At 40.8% G+C, this 19,041-nt stretch overlaps 1 protein-coding gene across 3 annotated transcripts in view; it reads right to left on the bottom strand.

Annotated features, from left to right (window-relative positions):
• Window positions 1–9,896: 9,896 nt before the first annotated feature.
• YIPF6 (Yip1 domain family member 6) overlaps window positions 9,897–19,041 on the bottom strand; it is a 42,164-nt gene continuing 33,019 nt past the window's right edge. For 2 of the 3 annotated variants that reach the window (XM_082864792.1, XM_082864794.1), the window contains exons 5-7: window positions 17,398–17,523; window positions 16,600–16,757; window positions 13,788–14,877 (exon numbers count right to left, since the gene is read on the bottom strand). In XM_082864792.1, coding sequence (XP_082720918.1) covers window positions 14,759–14,877; window positions 16,600–16,757; window positions 17,398–17,523 — 403 coding nt within the window. In that variant the 3' untranslated portion in view covers window positions 13,788–14,758. Of the gene's footprint in view, window positions 12,041–13,787; window positions 14,878–16,599; window positions 16,758–17,397; window positions 17,524–19,041 lie in introns of those variants that run through there. The other variant, XM_082864793.1, reaches the window with a different exon arrangement.

Raw genomic sequence — 19,041 nt, 5'->3', positions numbered from 1 at the left:
ACCCAAGATATGATCTATCCTGGAGAATGTTCCATGAGCACTTGAGAAAAATGTGTATTCTGTTGTTTTTGGATGGAGTGTCCTATAAATATCAATTAAGTCCATCTTGTTTAATGTATCATTTAAAGCTTGTGTTTCCTTATTTATTTTCATTTTGGATGCTCTGTCCATGGGTGAAAGTGGGGTGTTAAAGTCCCCTACTATGAATGTGTTACTGTCGATTTCCCCTTTTATCGCTCTTAGTATTTGCCTTATGTATTGAGGTGGTCCTATGTTGGGTACATAAATATTTACAATTGTTATATCTTCTTCTTGGATCGATCTCTTGATCATTATGTAGTGTCCTTCTTTGTCTCTTTTAATAGTCCTTATTTTAAAGTCTATTTTGTCTGATATGAGAATTGCTACTTCAGCTTTCTTTTGGTTTCCATTTGCATGGAATATCTTTTTCCATCCCCTTACTTTCAGTCTGTATGTGTCCCTAGGTCTGAAGTGGGTCTCTTGTAGACAGCATATATAAGGGTCTTGTTTTTGTATCCATTCAGCTAATCTGTGTCTTTTGGTGGGAGCATTTAGTCCATTTACATTTAAGGTAATTATCGATATGTATGTTCCTATTCCCATTTTCTAAATTGGTTTGGGTTCGTTATTATAGGTCTTTTCCTTCTTTTGTGTTTCTTGTCTAGAGAAGTTCCTTTAGCATTTGTTGTAAAGCTGGTTTGGTGGTGCTGAACTCTCTCAGCTTTTGCTTGTCTGTAAAGGTTTTAATTTCTCCATCAAGTCTGAATGAGATCCTTGCTGGGTAGAGTAGTCTTGGTTGCAGGTTTTTCTCCTTCATCACTTTCATTATGTCCTGCCACTCCCTTCTGGCTTGTAGGGTTTCTGCTGAGAGATCAGCTGTTAACCTTATGGGGATTCCCTTGTGTGTTATTTGTTGTTTTTCCCTTGCTGCTTTTAATGTTTTTGTTGTATTTAATTTTTGACAGTTTGATTAATATGTGTCTTGCTGTATTTCTACTTGGATTTATCTTGCAAGGGATTCTCTGTGCTACCTGGACTTGATTAACTATTTCCTTTCCCATATTAGGGAAGTTTTCAAGTATAATCTCTTGAAATATTTTCTCAGTCCCTTTTTCTCTTCTTCTGGAACCCCTATAATTCGAATGTTGGTGTGTTTAATGTTGTCGCAGAGGTCTCTGAGACTGTCCTCAGTTCTTTTCATTCTTTTTTATTCTGCTCTGCAGTAGTTATTTCCACTATTTTATCTTCCAGGTCACTTATCCGTTCTTCTGCCTCAGTTATTCTGCTATTGATCCCATCTAGAGTACTTTTAATTTCATTTATTGTGTTGTTCATCGTTGCTTGTTTCATCTTTATTTCTTCTAGGTCCTTGTTAACTGTTTCTTGCATTTTGTCCATTCTTTGTCCAAGATTTTGGATCATCCTTACTATCATTATTCTGAATTCCTTTTACGGTAGACTGCCTATTTCCTCTTCATTTGTTAGGTCTGGTGCATTTTTATCTTGCTCCTTTATCTGCTGTGTGTTTTTCTGTCTTCTCATTTTGCTTATCTTACTGCGTTTGGGGTCTCCTTTTTGCAGGCTGCAGGTTCGTAGTTCCCGCTGTTTTTGATGTCTGTCTCCAGTAGCTAAGGTTGGTTCAGTGGGTTGTGTAGGCTTCCTGGTGGAGGGGACTAGTGCCTGTGTTCTGGTGGATGAGGCTGGATCTTGTCTCTCTAGTGGGCAGGTTCACGTCTGGTGGTGTGTTTTGGGATGTCTGTGGACTTATTATGATTTTAGGCAGCCTCTGTGCTAATGGATGGGGTTGTGTTCCTGTTTTGCTAGTTGTTTGGCATAGGTTGTCCTGCACTGTAGCTTGCTGGTCGTTGAGTGATGCTGGGTGCTGGTGTTAAGATGGAGGTCTCTGGGAGATTTTCGCCATTTGATATTATGTGGAGCTGGAAGGTCTCTTGTTGACCAGTGTCCTGAAGTTGGCTCTCCTACCTCAGAGGCAGAGCCCTGACTCCTGCCTGGAGCACCAAGAGCCTTTCATCCACACGGCTCAGAATAAAAGGGAGAAAAAGTAAAGAGAATTAGTAGAAGTATGAGGAAAGAAAGAAGGACAGGAGGGAAGGAAGGAAGGAAGGAAGAAAGAAAGAAAGAAGCAAAGAATGTAAGAAGGCAAGAAGGAAAGAAAGGAGGGAGGGAGGGAGGGAGGGAGGAAGGAAGGAAGGAAGGAGGGAAAGAAGGAAAAAGACAGAAAGAAAGAAGATACAGTAAAAATAAAATAAAGTATAATAAACTTATTGAATTAAAAAAATACTTATTTAGAAAAAAAAAATGGATGGATAGAACCTTAGAACAAATGTTGGAAGCAAAGCTATACAGACAAAATCTTACACAGAAGCATACACATACACCCTCACAAAAAGAGGTAAAGGGGGAAAAATCCTAAATCTTGCTGTCAGAGACCACCTCCTCAATTTGGGATGATTCGTTGTCTAAAGGAGGGAAGGAAGGACGGAAAGAAAGAAAGAATGAAGGTAAAGTATAATAAAGTTATTAAAATTAAAATTAATTATTAAGAAAAAAATTTTTTTAAAAAACATGGACGGATAGAACACTAGGACAAATGGTGGAAGCAAGACTATACAGACAAGGTCTCACACAGAAGCATACACATACACATTCACAAAAAGAGGAAAAGGGAAAAAAATCATAGATCTTGCTCTCAAAGCCCACCTTCTCAATTTGGGATGATGTGTTGTCTATTCATGTATTCCACAGATGCAGGTACATCAAGCTGATTGTGGAGCTTTAATCCGCTGCTTCTGAGGCTGCTGGGAGAGATTTCCCTTTCTCTTCTTTGTTCTCACAGCTCACAGGGGCTCAGCTTTGGATTTGGCCCTGCCTCTACGTGTAGGTCGCCTGAGGGCGTCTGTTTTTTGCTCAGACAGGACGGGGTTAAAGGATCCGTTGATTTGGGGGCTCTGGCGCACTCAGGCCTGGGGGGAGGGAGGGGCACGGAGTGCGGGGCGAGCCTGCGGCGGCAGAGGCCGGTATGACGTTGCACCAGCCTGAGGCCCGCCATGCGTTCTCCCAGGGAAGTTGTCCCTGGATCCCGGGAACCTGGCAGTGGCGGGCTGCACAGGCTCCGCGGAAGAGGGGTGTGGAGAGTGACCTGTGCTCCCACACAGGCCCCTTGGTGGCGGCAGCAGCAGCCTTAACGTCTCCCGCCCGCCTCTGGGGTCCGCGCTTTTAGCCGCAGCTCACGCCCGTCTCTGGAGTTCCTTTAAGCAGTGCTCTTAAACCCCTCTCCTCGTGCACCAGCAAACAAAGAGGGAAGAAAAAGCCTCTTGCCTCTTCGGCAGGTGCAGACTTTTCCCCGGACTCCCTCCCGGCTAGCCGTGGTGCACTAACCCCTTCAGGCTATGTTCAAGCCGCCAACCCCAGTCCTCTCCCTGCACTCCGTCCAAAACCAAAACCCAAGCCTCAGCTTGCAGCCCCGCCCGCCCCGGCGGGTGAGCAGACAAGCCTCTCGGGCTGGTGAGTGCCGGTCGGCACCGATCCTCTGTGCGGGAATCTCCCCGCTTTGCCCTCCGCACCCGTTGCTGTGCACTCCTCCGCGGCTCCGAAGCTCCCCCCTCCACCTCCCGCAGTCTCCGCCCGCGAAGGGGCTTCCTAGTGTGTGGAAACTTTTCCTCCTTCACAGCTCCCTCCCACCGGTGCAGGTGCCATCCCTATCCTTTTGTCTCTGTTTTTTCTTCTGCCCTACCCAGGTACGTGGGGAGTTTCTTGCCTTTTGGGAGGTCTGAGGTTTTCTGCCAGCGTTCAGTAGGTGTTCTGTAGGAGTTGTTCCACGTGTAGATGTATTTCTGGTGTATCTGTGGGGAGGAAGGTGATCTCCACGTCTTACTCTTCCGCCATCTTCAAGGTCCCCCGGGAATTGACTCTTGGATTAATTTCCACTCACAAAGGGCCCCTGCACTGGACTGGCCTATGGAGAGGGTGGCTGACCTCAAAATCACCTTAAAACAATGCTCAAACAAAGGAGAAACTACACTCATACCTGGAATGAGAAGAAGACAACAGCAGAAGTAGACAGCTTGCCCAAGATCTTGGACCTGACTCATATGATCATTTATAATATTTTCTTGACTTCTTGGACCCTTGCATATGAATCAAATATTTTCCCATCATGGGCATGATCCTATGCTTGTTTTAAAAAATCAATCCAATTGTTGGGTTTGTGGCCAATTACCTGTGTCTAGTACTTCTGTGTTACCTTGGTGTATTTCTCCACTTGAAGGCTCTAATTGGTTGGCTCTTAGAAAATTTATTCTAGAAGAAAGAAATTATAGTCCTGTTTAGGCCACTAGTGATATTACTAGGTGGGATCCCCTCACCTAGCCAATTAATAATACCTGCTCCGACTCTGGCCATAAATATGAATTTTCCTCTATTACTCAGGCTCAATCAGAGCAACAATCAAAATTTCAGCCAAGGAATAATACCTCCCACAATTATGGGATGGATTTATGTAGTTAACACCAGGCTATGGTAATTTAAGTAATTTAAATTTAAGCCTTTAATTAAAGGCTCCTCTATACTGGGGACAATTAAATCCATACTAGGGATAACCAGCCTAGTAACACTAGGGAACTGGGCTGGGTGCCTTATGGACAATGCCAATATATAATTTCCCTTAAAGATAAGGATCGGTACAGAACAGAGTAAGTCAGATGACCTGGGATATACTGGGTTGCACCTAATGGAAGTTCTTGACATATATTCTTACTTATGACCTTATTAATCTGCTAGCTATATTGTTTTTTATATTGCCTGTTTTACAAAATTTTTGTTTCTTACATTACCAAATGTGTGACTGAGCCTCTGATAAAATGATGATATATAGTTTCATGTAAGATCAATGATGGTAATGATGTAACTCTAGATACGGGAAGAAGCAACAACAGCAAATATTTTCCTGGACCATAAGAGAATAGTAAGACAGGTGGTCCAGAGACTTTTGGCTACTGTGAATAAGGCTTAGTCCAGGAATAGTGCATTGAGTGACCCAGCAGTGAAATCTTCGCCAGATCTGGGAATGAGCATTCCTGGCACCATGGGATGAAATGGTCATGAAATGCCCCCCAAACCATGATCAAATTTATGACCCTGAAGGGGCCCTGCCAACTGAAAATTGACACTTGCCATCTGCCTCTGCGAGGATTAGGTCAATGGGCACGGCAGCCACTGACCTTCAACACCCCCTTAAAGGAGCTCAGGGAGGAGATCAGGAATGAGGCACTCTGTGCTCTGGGAAAAACTGGCAGAACAGGTCTTCAGATAGTTAGATACTTTCAGGAGAAGCTTTTATGACCCCAAGTTCTTGCATCTTCTCATATCTAAAAAAGCACTAAAATCATTAACAGGGACATCTGCTTTGGCCATTAAGGAGAGAAATGCAACTGAAAGTCAAAATGGAGTAGCTGTGGTTCAGACACCCAAGGAAATAACCAGGTGACACTATGGGTGTGATTTCAGACAAGTCAAGTCCTTGTATTGCTAAGAACTTGAGTTTTCTGAGCTGTGTCAGACTTGGATGACACCAGCCAATCTCAAAACAATGTCTGCTGGCAGCTGGCAACTGCAACCTTACTTTTTAAAGGTGTCCTCTTGTAACTATTACATTTTTAGACAATGAAATTGTTTTAGATCATACATTAACAAAAAGAATAAACATGTATGATGACCAATAGCACTTGTTATCTATGTGTAAATACCACATTAAAAGTTAAAACCTACTTAGATAAAACTAGACAACTGGTCACCTGGCTACAAGGCTCCCCAAAGCGCCAGGTCCAGACTGGGTTTCAGGCTTATTCTCCTGAAAAGAAATGAGATTTATTTTGTCTATTAAAATTCCAGTTGTCACTCCTCCAACTACTTTTAATTTGGTCTGTTACACCAAAATGGCAGACCAAGGGATTGAGATTTTAATCATATGAGACTAAGATCCAGGACTTGGAACTCAGAAATATTTCCAATTCAGTGTCTATTCTCCAAACTGAGGCAGCACTATGCCCCATTTTAACAGGAAGATGCCAGAGCCGTCGTTGCCCAGTTCCCTGAATTAAAACTGAGCAGGACTTTGTGGGGCTCCAGAGTACAAACCCTTTCTGTGTCCCCTGTTTCCTGTTTGTAGGATATAGACTTCATTCAGCCTCCTAGACCTTCCCTGAGTTCCAAAGGGCAGATTCAAACAGTTTCTAATCAGGGAAGGGAAGGGATGCAGAAACGGGAGGAGCAGTCAAATGGTGGTGCAGCCTTGGGGCAGGGTCCTGGTTCCTCCTCAAGGAATATGCATAACAATATCTTTGAGTCCTTCTGCAGAACTGGGGCCCCCACTCAGGTGGAGGATGGTAACTTCAGGCTGAGCACAAGATTCCTGGAGCACCACCCAGTTACCATGCCACAAACCAATCAGAAGAAAGTCACACACCCTGCAGTCCACATCCCAAATTCTGCCTTCCTTTTCTGGGCCTGGTGATGACCATCCTGTTAGGCCTCTTGTTTGGCCCCTGTCTGTTTCAACTGCTTACAAGGTTCATCTCCAACAGGGTCCAACAGTTTCAAGGTAAATTGTTACTACAAGGGTGAATGCTGGTTTCGGGCACAGAATACCTCGATTTAGATCAGGTGGAGAGAGACTTCTACTCTACTAGGCAGGACTATGCCCACTCTCAGCAGGAAGTAGTTACAGAAGAAACAGACCTCCACCCCGATTCCCAAGAAGTATCTTGAGTATGAAGTCTCAGGTGGGAGTTGTTAGAGGAAATACTGACTGAAACCGCCCACCCTGGCCAGCACTACAATAACCATTTGCATGAGTTATTTTATGACAGGAGGTCCTGGTAAGGAACATGGAACTAACAAGCCACCACCAACAGGAAAAATTCGGGAAACGTCAAAAGGAGACACCAGTCCATATGTCCTACCAACCTCCCAGAATCCTCCTCGCTGGAATTCAGCTTTGCTGACTGATGCGTGCGCCACCAGGAAGGACCCTGAGTCATAATGACTGGCCAGAGACAACCTGAAAACTAACCCCACCATCATAAAACCTGAGACTGTGAGCCACGTGGAAGAGCAGTCCTCCTGGGTTCCCTTACCTTCCTGGTCTCCACCCAAGTGCCCCTTCCCAATACAGTCTCCTGCTTTGTCAGCACAGTGTCTCCTTGGACAATTCACTTCCGAGTGTTAGACGAGCCCACTCTCAGGCCCTGGAAGGGGTCCCCATTCCTGCAACAAATCCAGATGGATGATCAAGCCTGTACAGGACCTGAAGCTTTTATTCAAAAAGGACAAAGAAACATCACAGACCCAAGAATGCAACAACTCCAGCTTCAAATGATGCTACGCCAGGGACTTCAACCCATCCCACCTGACAAAGGGGACCATCAACACCTGCTGGACAAAGTTGTTGCTTCCTTCTACTCCCCACTCTCCACCTCTGTCAACAATCCCAAGACCCCTATCTCTGACAGACAGTAAGGAGATCTGGACCCACAGGTAGGGACAACACCCATGCTCAGCTTGAAGCAGTTACATAAGATGGACCGTTGGTCCCTCTGCCTCTTAAAAGATTTTAAGGGTCCCAGACTCCTTGAGAGGGGAATGTTACAGCAGGCAGTAGCTAGATATGAGCAGAGAAATGGAGGCAGGGGCCTGATGGCAGGAAATCACACATCTTGTAAACAGTGAGGGTCCATGGGCAGACACCACAAGAATATACAATGGCGAAAAGACAGCCTCTTCAATAATTGGGGCTGGGAAAACTGGACAGCTACATGGAAAAGAATGAAATTAGAATACTCCCTAACATCATACACAAAAATAAACTCAAAATGGATTAAAGACCTAAATGTAAGGCCAGACACTATCAAACTCTTAGAGGAAAACATAGGCAGAACACTCTATGACATAAATCACAGCAAGATCCTTTTTGACCCACCTCCTAGAGAAGTGGAAATAAAAATAAAATTAAACAAATGGGACTTAATGAAACTTAAAAGCTTTTGCACAGCAAAGGAAACCATAAACAAGACCAAAAGATAACCCTCAGAATGGAAGAAAATATTTGCAAATGAAGCAACTGACAAAGGATTAAACTCCAAAATTTACAAGCAGCTCATGCAGCTCAATATTAAAAAAACAAACAACCCAATCCCAAAATGGGCAAAGACCTACATAGACATTTCTCCAAAGAAGACATACAGATTGCCAACAAACACATGAAAGAATGCTCAACATCACTAATCATTAGAGAAATGCAAATCAAAACTACAATGAGGTATCACCTCACACCACTCAGAATGGCTACCATCAAAAAATCTACAAACAAATGCTGGAGAGGGTGTGGAGAAAAGGGTACCCTCTTGCACTGTTGGTGGGAATGTAAATTGATACAGCCACTATGGAGAACAGTATGGAGGTTCCTTAAAAAACTAAAAATAGAAATACCATATGACCCAGCAATCCCACTACTGGGCATATACCCTGAGAAAACCATAATTCAAAAAGAGTCATGTACCACAATGTTCATTGCAGCACTATTTACAATAGCCAGGACATGGAAGCAACCTAAGTGTTCATCAACAGATGAATGGATAAAGAAGATGTGGCACATATATACAATGGATTACTCAGCCATAAAAAGAAACAAAATTGAGTTGTCTGTAGTGAGATGGATGGACCTAGAGTCTGTCATACAGAGTGAAGTATGTCAGAAAGAGAAAAACAAATACCGTATGCTAACACATATATATGGAATCAAAAAAAAAATAGTTCCGAAGAATCTAGGGGCAGGACAGGAATAAAGACGCAGACGTAGAGAATGGACTTGAGGACACAGGGAGGGGGAAGGGTAAGCTGGGACGAAGTGAGAGAGTGGCATGGACTTATAAATACTACCAAGTGTAAAATAGCTAGCTAGTGGGAAGCAGCCGCATAGCAGAGGGAGATCAGCTCAGTGCTTTTTGAACACCTAGAGGGGTGGGATAGGGAGGGTGGGAGGGAGACGCAAGAGGGAGGAGATATGCGGATATATGTATATGTATAGCTGATTCACTCTGTTGTACAGCAGAAACTAACACACCAATGTGGAGCAATTATACCCCAAGAAAGATGTTAAGAAAGCAGGAACCTCCAGACTGACAGTAAACCACACGTTTTGGGTGATAAGTGTCCTGGAAGCAGACAAAGAAAGGTGGGGAAAGACAGGAATCTCCTATGTCCGAATGTGACCTGTTGCTCATTATGCTCTCATTACAATAAAATTAGCCTTACAGATGAGAAGTACCCATCATGCACTGACACCATGATACTTCTGATCTAAGCCAAATAAGAACAGAAATCCCTCCTCCCCTCAGGAAGATAGAGCTGGGATGAAAATCAGGGAATACGACCCCCAAACCCCTCCTTCCCCAGTGAATACTCTGCCCCTTTATTTGTATGCCCCTCATAACCGGCTTGCCAGAGAAACCCAGGGCAGCAGCTCCTCACCCATTTGTCTGCTCTCCCTCTGAGAGCGTATTCTTGCTTAAATAAATCCTCACTTTACTTTCTTAACTCCCTGCTTGTCTCCGAATTCTTTTGCGACAAGGCAAGAACCTTAAATTCACTGGGAGCAGTACTGTTCATAAAACGGCTATTATAGCATCTGGTAAATATTTGCTCAGTAAATGTGACTTCCTAACTTGCTACTTGTGCAATCCTACACAGCATTCAATATTTTCTGATGACAATATATCTGAAAACAGTATGCAGGAAATATCCCCATGCCTTTCAGCACAAGAACAGGCACGTGCAAATTCTCCTTTTCCAGTGTTTTTTATTTGTACATTTAATATTCACAAATCATTTTACAGATTTATTCTTTTCACAGGTTCTTTATTTATAGGAAAAATCAGGATTAAAACAGAGCATCGAAGAGGACCAAGAAATTACCAGCAGAGATGGTGCAGAATACAAAGGCTCTAAAAGAGAACAGAGTGAACAAGAGCAGCGTGTAGCCACTTCCTACCAGGCTGGAACACTGACTTCATTAAGGCAAAGCCTTTATTTACTGTGTTATTTCTTTACCCCACCTAGTTTAACCCAAATAGAAAGGCATTCTATTTTCACACTACTGCTCTCTGAAGTCTTAGGAATATAGCTGTTACTACATGTGACCAGAGGCATCCCTTGACTATAAACACCTGAATAGACACGTTAAATTTTGATGTGTTAACCATCCCACTGGGAGAATTAAAACGAAAGAGGCAGAAGCTGCTTGATTCTTAAGACTTTGAGAAAAAGGGGAGGGGTGTATGTGTCTGGTGGTGGGAGGAGGGGAAAGAAAAGGGGCTCAAGGAGGAGTGAGGGCAGCAAACCTAACTCTTCCCAATGTATAACCGCTGTGTCTTTCTCAGATGCTAATATAGTATTCTAGTACTCAGAAAAAAACGAGTTATTGACCTCCAGTGAGCTGTACGTTGTAATGGCTAGTAACAGGGAACATACCCTGGGGAGGAGGTGTATTCATTTCATACGTATAACAATGCAATTCAAAACTGTGTCCTACTATGATCTCAGCTAATGTGTTTTCCTATTTTAAATATCAATTCACTGTGTAACCTTGGACAATTTACTTAACCTTTCTGTGCCTCAATTTTCTACCAGTGAAATGAGGATTGTACCACTTTATGTTGAAGATTGGAGGAGATGCATAAAAAGCACTTAAGAATAGTGCCTGGCCAAATCCACAGAGACAGAAAGCAGACTGATGGTTGCCAGGGGCTGGGGAAAAGGGAAAAAGAGGATGACTGCTAATGGCTTTGGGGTTTCTTTGTGAAGTGATGGGAATGTTCTAAAATGAGACAGTGGTGATAGTTGCACAATTATGTGAATATACTGAAAAATCACTGAATTGTATATTACTTTAAAAGGGTGAATTTTATGGTAAAGTATATCCCAATAAAGCTGTTACAAAAAATTCTTAAAAAAATAGAGTAGTGTCTGGCACACAGTAAGTGCCCAATAAATGTTAGCTATTATTTGTAGTAATATTATTGTCACATTATTATTTAGCCATCTTATGACCTAAGTAAATCCCTAGAAATTCTTTATTTTTAATAAAAGCCCATGAATCTAAAAAAGTATTTCTAATTTACATATATGCATTAACATTCACACATTTATTTCTATCCAAATTGTCTCAGAAATGAACAGTTTAATTAAGAAGCACAATTTCAGTATTTTACTCTGGAATAAAACAACTGCATGCAATGGATGTCTGATCATATCATGATAGGCCTTAGATAAATTTCAATGACTTGATGTTATCCAAGAATTGGAAATGATGGGAGATTTTCATTTTCATCTCCAGGAATAAACAGGAAGTTCAAATACAGTAAGTACTTAGATTATATAACGTACACAATTAAACCTTCAAATATAGGCTTGTCAGCCTTCTAATCACATTTTGGGGGACACTTTATAAAAAGACAAATACAGTAAACAGTAAAATGCTTACTAGCCCCATGCCCTGTGACCCCCTCACCTTGCCCAAAAGAAAATCCCCACAATGAAAAGATACAACTCAACTCATGTAATAAACCACTTAAGAGGCAAAAGACTTGACGATTAATGATTGACTTTTAAGACTACACTGCAAAAAAGATGTTCACATCAATTGAGTATTTATAATCTGAACAGCAATTAAATCCAGTCTTCACCTTTCCTATTGCTAAAGAATATGACAACGGAGTCTCAATCTCAGAAGCAGGAGCAGCAAGTGATAAGCCACGATGGCAGTAATGCACATCACATGCTTGAATTTCATCTAAAGCGTGAAACCTTCCAATTCCCGGAACAGTGTTTCCTTTGCTGGAGTCCCCTTCCCTTCTAGTCTTCCTTTCTATAATTAGCCACGTGCCTCTGCAGCAAATCAGGGAAAGCTGTGTTGAGGGTTACAGCTTCCAGATACTCAGGTCTTCTGTGACAGAAAGCAATGCACTTTTTTGAATATATTAAGAAAATATTTATTTATACCCTCAAATTGACCACTCCTTTTCAGAAAGATAATTAAATCTCCATCTTACCCGCCTTCATTTAAATCAAATAAAACCATTCCCTAAGTCACCCAAAAGCAACAGATTAAAACACAGAACAAGTTGCCTTAACACCCAATATGTATAATACCCCCCTCATACACACACAAACCCCACCAAAGTTGTGGCTTTAGGAATTTCTGACCAAATATTTAGCCTGAGTAAAATTCAGTGAAGATTTAATTCCCTTTTGAGAAGCATGATTATTTCTTTAATTTTACATTATAATCATTGGGATAGATTACAAAACAACTTTGGAAGAGATGTTTTTAGTGGGAAGTTAGAAACTTTCAGACAATGGAAATGGATGATAATTTAGGACCAATTTTAAAATCAGAACCAGTTTCAAAATATTTTATTTATCAAGACTGAAACATTGGCTTTGTCCTAACAGGGTTTATTTTGAAATTTAAAAGGGAAATTGAAACAAATACAAATACATAACCAAAATATCTAGACAATGCTGAGACAGAGGGGACCAATTTTGTAATGCTCTGTAATTGAATATCATTCCAAGTACTCATTTGTCCTAGTATTGTTCATTTGGTTAATCTGGGGATGGAGAAAGTATATTTTAAAAATTATATATCTATGCATAGGTCATCTTTAAATACCAGTGAATAAATATTTAAACTCCATGATAAAGAAAAGATGTGGAATAAGAAATTCCTATTTTTATAAGTAACTATATTTACAATGAATGTTTTCTGCCTGACTCCTAATCTTTGTCTATTAAGAGTTTTTCACTGTGCAATTTATAGAAGGCAGCAGCTCATATTACCTTAAAAGAACCCTGATTAGCTCAGAATCAGCCTGTCCCAGACACTCTGCTCCCTGAAAAGCCTTCACACTTGTGTGCATAAATAGCTGAGAATACAAGTAGGTGCACATGTGCAAAAAAGTACTTCTCTAAAGGAGAGCTAATTGGCTTTACAAATAAAGTCTAAAACCAAGAAAACAAACTGCTATCCCCAACCCGAAAAACACACCTAATGAAAAAACTGCTAAGCCCACTATGAAAAGGCGGAAGCTGTAAACCCAACTCATCCTACCTCATGCTCTTAAGCATCTAGTTGTTCTGTGAAATCAGCCATTAGAACACTAAATCCCTCCATGTTTACATGGTTAAATGCAGCCTTTGATTTAGCTTTACTTTTTAGTTAGAGGCCAGACTACACAGAATAGCAAGAAATTCCTTACAGCTATGCTGTATCCAAACTGCCTCATTCTACCCTTAAGAGAAGCTGCCCACATGATAGTATGCATTAGGGACCTACCAATCTAAATTTCTGAGGTCTTCTACTTGGGTAAGTTCAATCATTGGTCCACTGAGAGCTTCAGTCAAAGGAAAATTACAAGTTGACTGCTAACACCTTAGCTTGCATATGCAGAACTGGGGAGTAAGATTAAAAATTAAGAGTGTCCAGGCATAGAAAGAAACGAAATTGAGTTATTTGTAGTGAGGTGGATGGACTTAGAGTCTGTCATACAGAGTGAAGTAAGTCAGAAAGAGAAAAACAAATACTGTATGCTAACACATATATATGGAATCCAAGAAAAAAAAAAAAAGGTCATGAAGAACCTAGGGGTAAGACGGGAATAAAGACAGACCTACTAGAGAATGGACCTGAGGATATGGGGAGGGGGAAGGGTAAGCTGTGACAAAGTGAGAGTGGCATGGACATATATACACTACCAAACGTAAAATAGATAGCTAGTGGGAAGCAGCAGCATAGCACATGGAGATCAGCTCGGTGGTTTGTGACCACCTAGAGGGGTGGGATAGGGAGGGTGGGAGGGAGGGAGACAGACGTAAGAGGGAAGAGATATGGGAACATATGTATATGTATAACTGATTCACTTTGTCATAAAGCAGAAACTAACACACCATTGTAAAGCAATTATACTCCAATAAAGATGTTAAAAAAATTAAGAGTGTCACTGAGCTATTAAGCATGGCAGAAAGGTGACTATACAGAGAGACTAAAAAAGCCTATGTTTTAGATGTCCTTTGCTTTTTTTTAAGCAAGTGCAGAATTTTCTCTAGTCAAAATCTGAATTTTGCTTAGATGTTTTCTCCTCCCACATCTATGTACCCCTTTCCCAACCTCTGTCATTGTCTTTTTAAGCTTAAGAGAAGTAAAATAGACTATCCCTTATTATTTATGAAAAGAGAGGCATATTCTAATAGTCATAAGGCAATATGTTTAAGAGCTGCACCTGAACTGGTATTCTCAAAACTGAAAATATAGTTACCAACTCTATTCAACTTGCAGGATGTATCCATGTGCTTCCCAAGTCATTGGTTGTCACCCAAATGGACCACAGTGACCCCATCATGCCTTAAGAAGGCATTATACTGTGTGTACTATGCACACATATTTTAAAGAAATAACATTAAGAAGGAAAGGACGGCCTTTCAAACATCAGTTCCTTACATAAACGGTGACGGTGCTTTATGGTTCCCTTTTAATCTCCTCGTATACCCAGTTACCAAATACCTCCAAAATTAGACAAAAGAGGGCCAAAGGCAAAACTCCACGGTGAATTGCATCTTTGAAATGAGCTTTGAATTCCCTGGTTTTTAATTTCCATTTCCTGATTTACTGAGGAGTGAAGGTGAGAATCATCCAACTGATGACAAAGTAAAACAAGAAAACAGGATAAACAGCAAGGGCTTTGCGGTTTGGAGGCTGGCTATCAGCAAGGAAAGCTGTAGAGGCTAAACAAAGCAAAACAAGACAACAAAAAGGAATATTTAATACAATAAGACTGTCACAACTACTAACATTTACTAAACTTGAAGGGGCCTGACATAGTCTGGGACACAGAATTATATACTATAAGTTCAGTTACATTTGTGATCCTCAGAGAAAAAGGCATTTGGCAGCATAGTTTTCTGGACAGCTGAGGGCTACCTGTTTCAAGTATGAAAGCTTTGAAAGGTTTCAACCATTTAAGATGGAAACCTTTCTAAAAGGGGTTTCTTACCCTTTTCTGAGAAGTTACTGAACTGTGCTAAATAGGCTTACAAAACTCCTATGGCAAATGGCCTCACACTGCTGTGTTTTTTGAGTACTTGTTCTTAATAAGTTATCAGCTCTTTTAGATGCCAATCCTCTTGTCCATCCAGGAAACATATACTCATCTTTTTACTCATCGATAATCACCTTTCAAGGAAACCTTTCCTGAACAACCATCTGGTATCCTGCCACCCCAAGTAGAACTGCCCACTTACCTCTTCTGTGTCCCCACTATACACTGCATAGACTTCCATTGCCCACCTGGAAAACTTTTATGCCTAGATTGTGAACTCGGAGGATAGAGACCATGCCTAGCACAATGCCTGACACACAGTCTGTGCTTAATACATATTTGCTGAATTACAGGAACTTCTCTCTCATCTAAGATTCTACTTGCTGAACCACTGTGGGCCTGGACACTTGATAACTAAGCTATTCAGAACTACATGTACGGTAAATTATCAGACTCTAAGTGAGGGAATGAGGGGCTCTTCCATGGGTAGTTAAAGCACCCAAGCTTAATACAATCCTTGGAATATCAATTCTGGCATTCTCAGACCTTACTTTTGGATTACTTCTTGGCTTTTAACCATGTTCCAAAGAGATGTTATTGCACATAAAAATATTAGGCAGTCTGTCTATCCCATTAAAAAGAAGCTAGTGAACACTTCCAGTTTAAGGTGGAATTTTAAGAGAATTTTAGGAAAGTACAAACAATGAGCAAATAGCATTCATTGCCACTGCTACAGGCTCTCACTAATCTTTAGCAGAATTTTCTACTGAAGCAGACAAGTACTATGATACTTACCAACCTATACTGGGAGGTAATATAGTACATTTCTAAACAGGTATGTGATCTGGTTGGGTTTGAAACTTGATTCCCCTATTCACTAGTTATGTGTCCTAGGGCAAGTTGCTTAACCTCTCTGGGTCTGTTCCTCATCTATAAAAATGGGACCAATAATAACTTTTTTTATTTATTAGGGTTGTTGTGAGGGTTAAATGAGATAATATGTATGAAGTACTTATGACAGTGCCTGGCCTACAGTAAGCAATTGGTAAATGCTGGCCATTATTATGATTAATTTGTCAGGAAAAGGCTCAAGCCATTTCTCAAGTCACCTATGCCTCCTATATGCCAGGACTAAGCTAGGTCTAGTGTAATCTCCTTTTTCAACCCTATCCACTATTTAAGGATTGAAAAGAAAAAAGACGTGACTCTCCACATCTCGGAAGTCCAGATAGCCAACTCAGATAAGATGAACATTATCCCTACTGAGAGAAGACGGTTCTATGGATGACACTGGCAAGAATCATATCACTCATATGTAACGTATAAGTTACACTCCTCCTCATCTGATCTTCATCTCTAACTCATGTTTCGGTCTGCTCTGTTACTGTAGAGATAAGTACGTTCTTACCTACTATAGACCAGGCAAACATCACCATCACCACAAAAAGCCGGACCATGAAGTTTATTGGTCCTGGCTCGGTCAAAAGTACCAGCCGGCAAACCAGCATTGCCACCGTCAGGGGAAGTATACAGTAACCCAGCACACAGAGGCTCTGAAAAAAAGATCTAAAAAACAACATACATCCATAAAGATCATAAATATAGCTGATCTGTATCATGATACAGTTTATTACACAGATTTCTATGTATCATGGATCATTACCTTCCTTCAGATACATAATACCTATACCCTAATGTTGATTTTATAAGGATATGCCTCTGTATTAAACATGTGCTTTAGTTTTGCTCTCCCCATACTCTCCTCCTCTCTGCTTAAACTCCTTAAGAGTCAGCCATCTAGTATCTAGATGATCTGCTCTAATTCCTAGAGACCTCCTTCTCCCACTGAACCTCTAAGAATGGTGTTTCTTAATCTTTTGTGGTTTACAGACCTATTTCAGAATTTGTTGAAAACTATGGACCATCTGTTCCCAAAGACAAACATAATCTTCTAACACAAAAAATTCTGCCTATGATTTCAGGGGCTGGAGCGAGAGCACTGAAGCTTATCAAAGGACCCCAGATAATTTAAGGTAATTTAATTCAACTAGGTTATCTCTGTTCAGTGGTTTTAAGAGAACCTTCTTTTTGGCTCTCATTTATTTTGATTTTTCTTTTTGAAAAATATATAACTAGCCAGACTTCCTTAAAAATCTAAGATATGCAACCTGGCAAGGGAAAAGGGATGTATTTTAATAATACTCACATGTTTCCTCCAAGAAGTTTTGAGTTGAGGGTGATGGTAACTGCACCAAACCAGACAATGACAAACACTTCTGCAAACTGGGGCCCTCCATCTTTTTCGCTATCTACAGAGCCTCTCTGAAGCATTCTGTGACAAGGAAATGGCATGAGAATTGCCTAGTCTTTTATTTAGAGCAACAAAGTTACAGCATGGGTTCTCAAACTTTGAATCAGGGAGCTGCCCTAAACCTCACCTGAAGATCTATAATATGTAGGCTGTACAAAAGGAAAATGCCTGAAGTATATCCCTTATTTCAAATTCCAAATGCCTCAGGACTACAAGAGGTGCTCCATTTGACCTCATGGGAATGCTTAAATGGATTACCGAAGACCTTTTTTAGTTAAGCAGAGGGTATAAACTGAAGGGCTAAATATGGCTCACAGACATGAGGTTGTTGGTCTATACAATACTTAAAATGGTCTTAAATTCAAGTTGATGTTATTTTAAAATTGGGAGGTATTTCTGGATTTTCTTGAAAAATCATAAGAGTTTCCAACACTGGACCTGCATTCCTACATGGCAACAATCGGGTGCAGCTGACACAGCAGCAGATTCCTTCACAAGGGCTTCTGGTAACCAATTCGCAATGCATGCACGTACACATTTGAATTTGTAATCCTTGGGTTAAGGTTCTAGTTCTGGCATTTAAAAATGGAAGCAGTCTATAAACCTATTTAGTTGTTGATTTTTTAAAATCAAAACATACAGATTATCACGAAAAGGCTTTACTTTGAAACTGAGTAATTGAACAGTCACTTATATCCTCTCTAAAAATTTTACAGATGTAAACTGCTTTGAATTTTGGACTCAAAACACTTGTACTCTGTGTCATTTTTTTCCAGTAACAGAATAAGTAACATCAAACTCACAACCTCTTATTACAAAGTATAGAGAAGTCACACAGTAAGTCTTGTCCTGCTATGCTATGTGCCAGTACAGGCTTTTGTATTCTATGGTTCTGCATACTCTATTCCAAGTCCTGACAATCCAGTGCAAAGAATGCTGGCCCTCATCACTTGTTGTCTGGAACTCCTATTGCTTCAGCATGGTATGATAGAAAGAACATTAACTGGCCTGGAAGGCAGGAGACTCAGATATTGATCCTAATTCTGTCACTAGATATGGAAACTGGAGCAGATCACTTGATGTTCTGGGACTCCAATTTTCTTCTCTGCAAATAAGTGGTATTAAACTCCATAATCTCTAAGGTTAATCTTTCAAAACTAAGAAAGTATATGCTCAGAGCTTCTAATATAAACCCTTTCATCAAGGCACTGGATTGTTTCCCTTGATATGGTTATTAAAGGCATAAGATAGAGCACTCCACGTTTTTACCTAGATTACCATGTGCTTGACTTACATTTAAAAATGGGTAAAGAAGCCAGTAAGAAACTTGAATTTAAAATCATAAAAGGTTCGGCCTGGAAAGGACCCTCAACCATCTCCTTTTATAGATATGGAAAAGGAGACCCAGAGAGGTTACATGGGAAGAGATGTGTAATAATTGCAGAGGTAGAGAATGGGCAGTCAAGGAAACCTGAGGTTGAATTCCAGGTCTACCACTGAATATTTGACCTTGGTTCAGTCCTCAATCTCTTTGAACCT

This window comes from Leucopleurus acutus, assembly GCF_964270905.1.
Source record: "Leucopleurus acutus genome assembly, chromosome: X".
Lineage (NCBI taxonomy): Eukaryota > Metazoa > Chordata > Mammalia > Artiodactyla > Delphinidae > Leucopleurus > Leucopleurus acutus.
The sequence above is the reverse complement of the archived record's forward strand: the minus strand, read 5'-3'. Positions and strand labels throughout refer to the sequence as shown.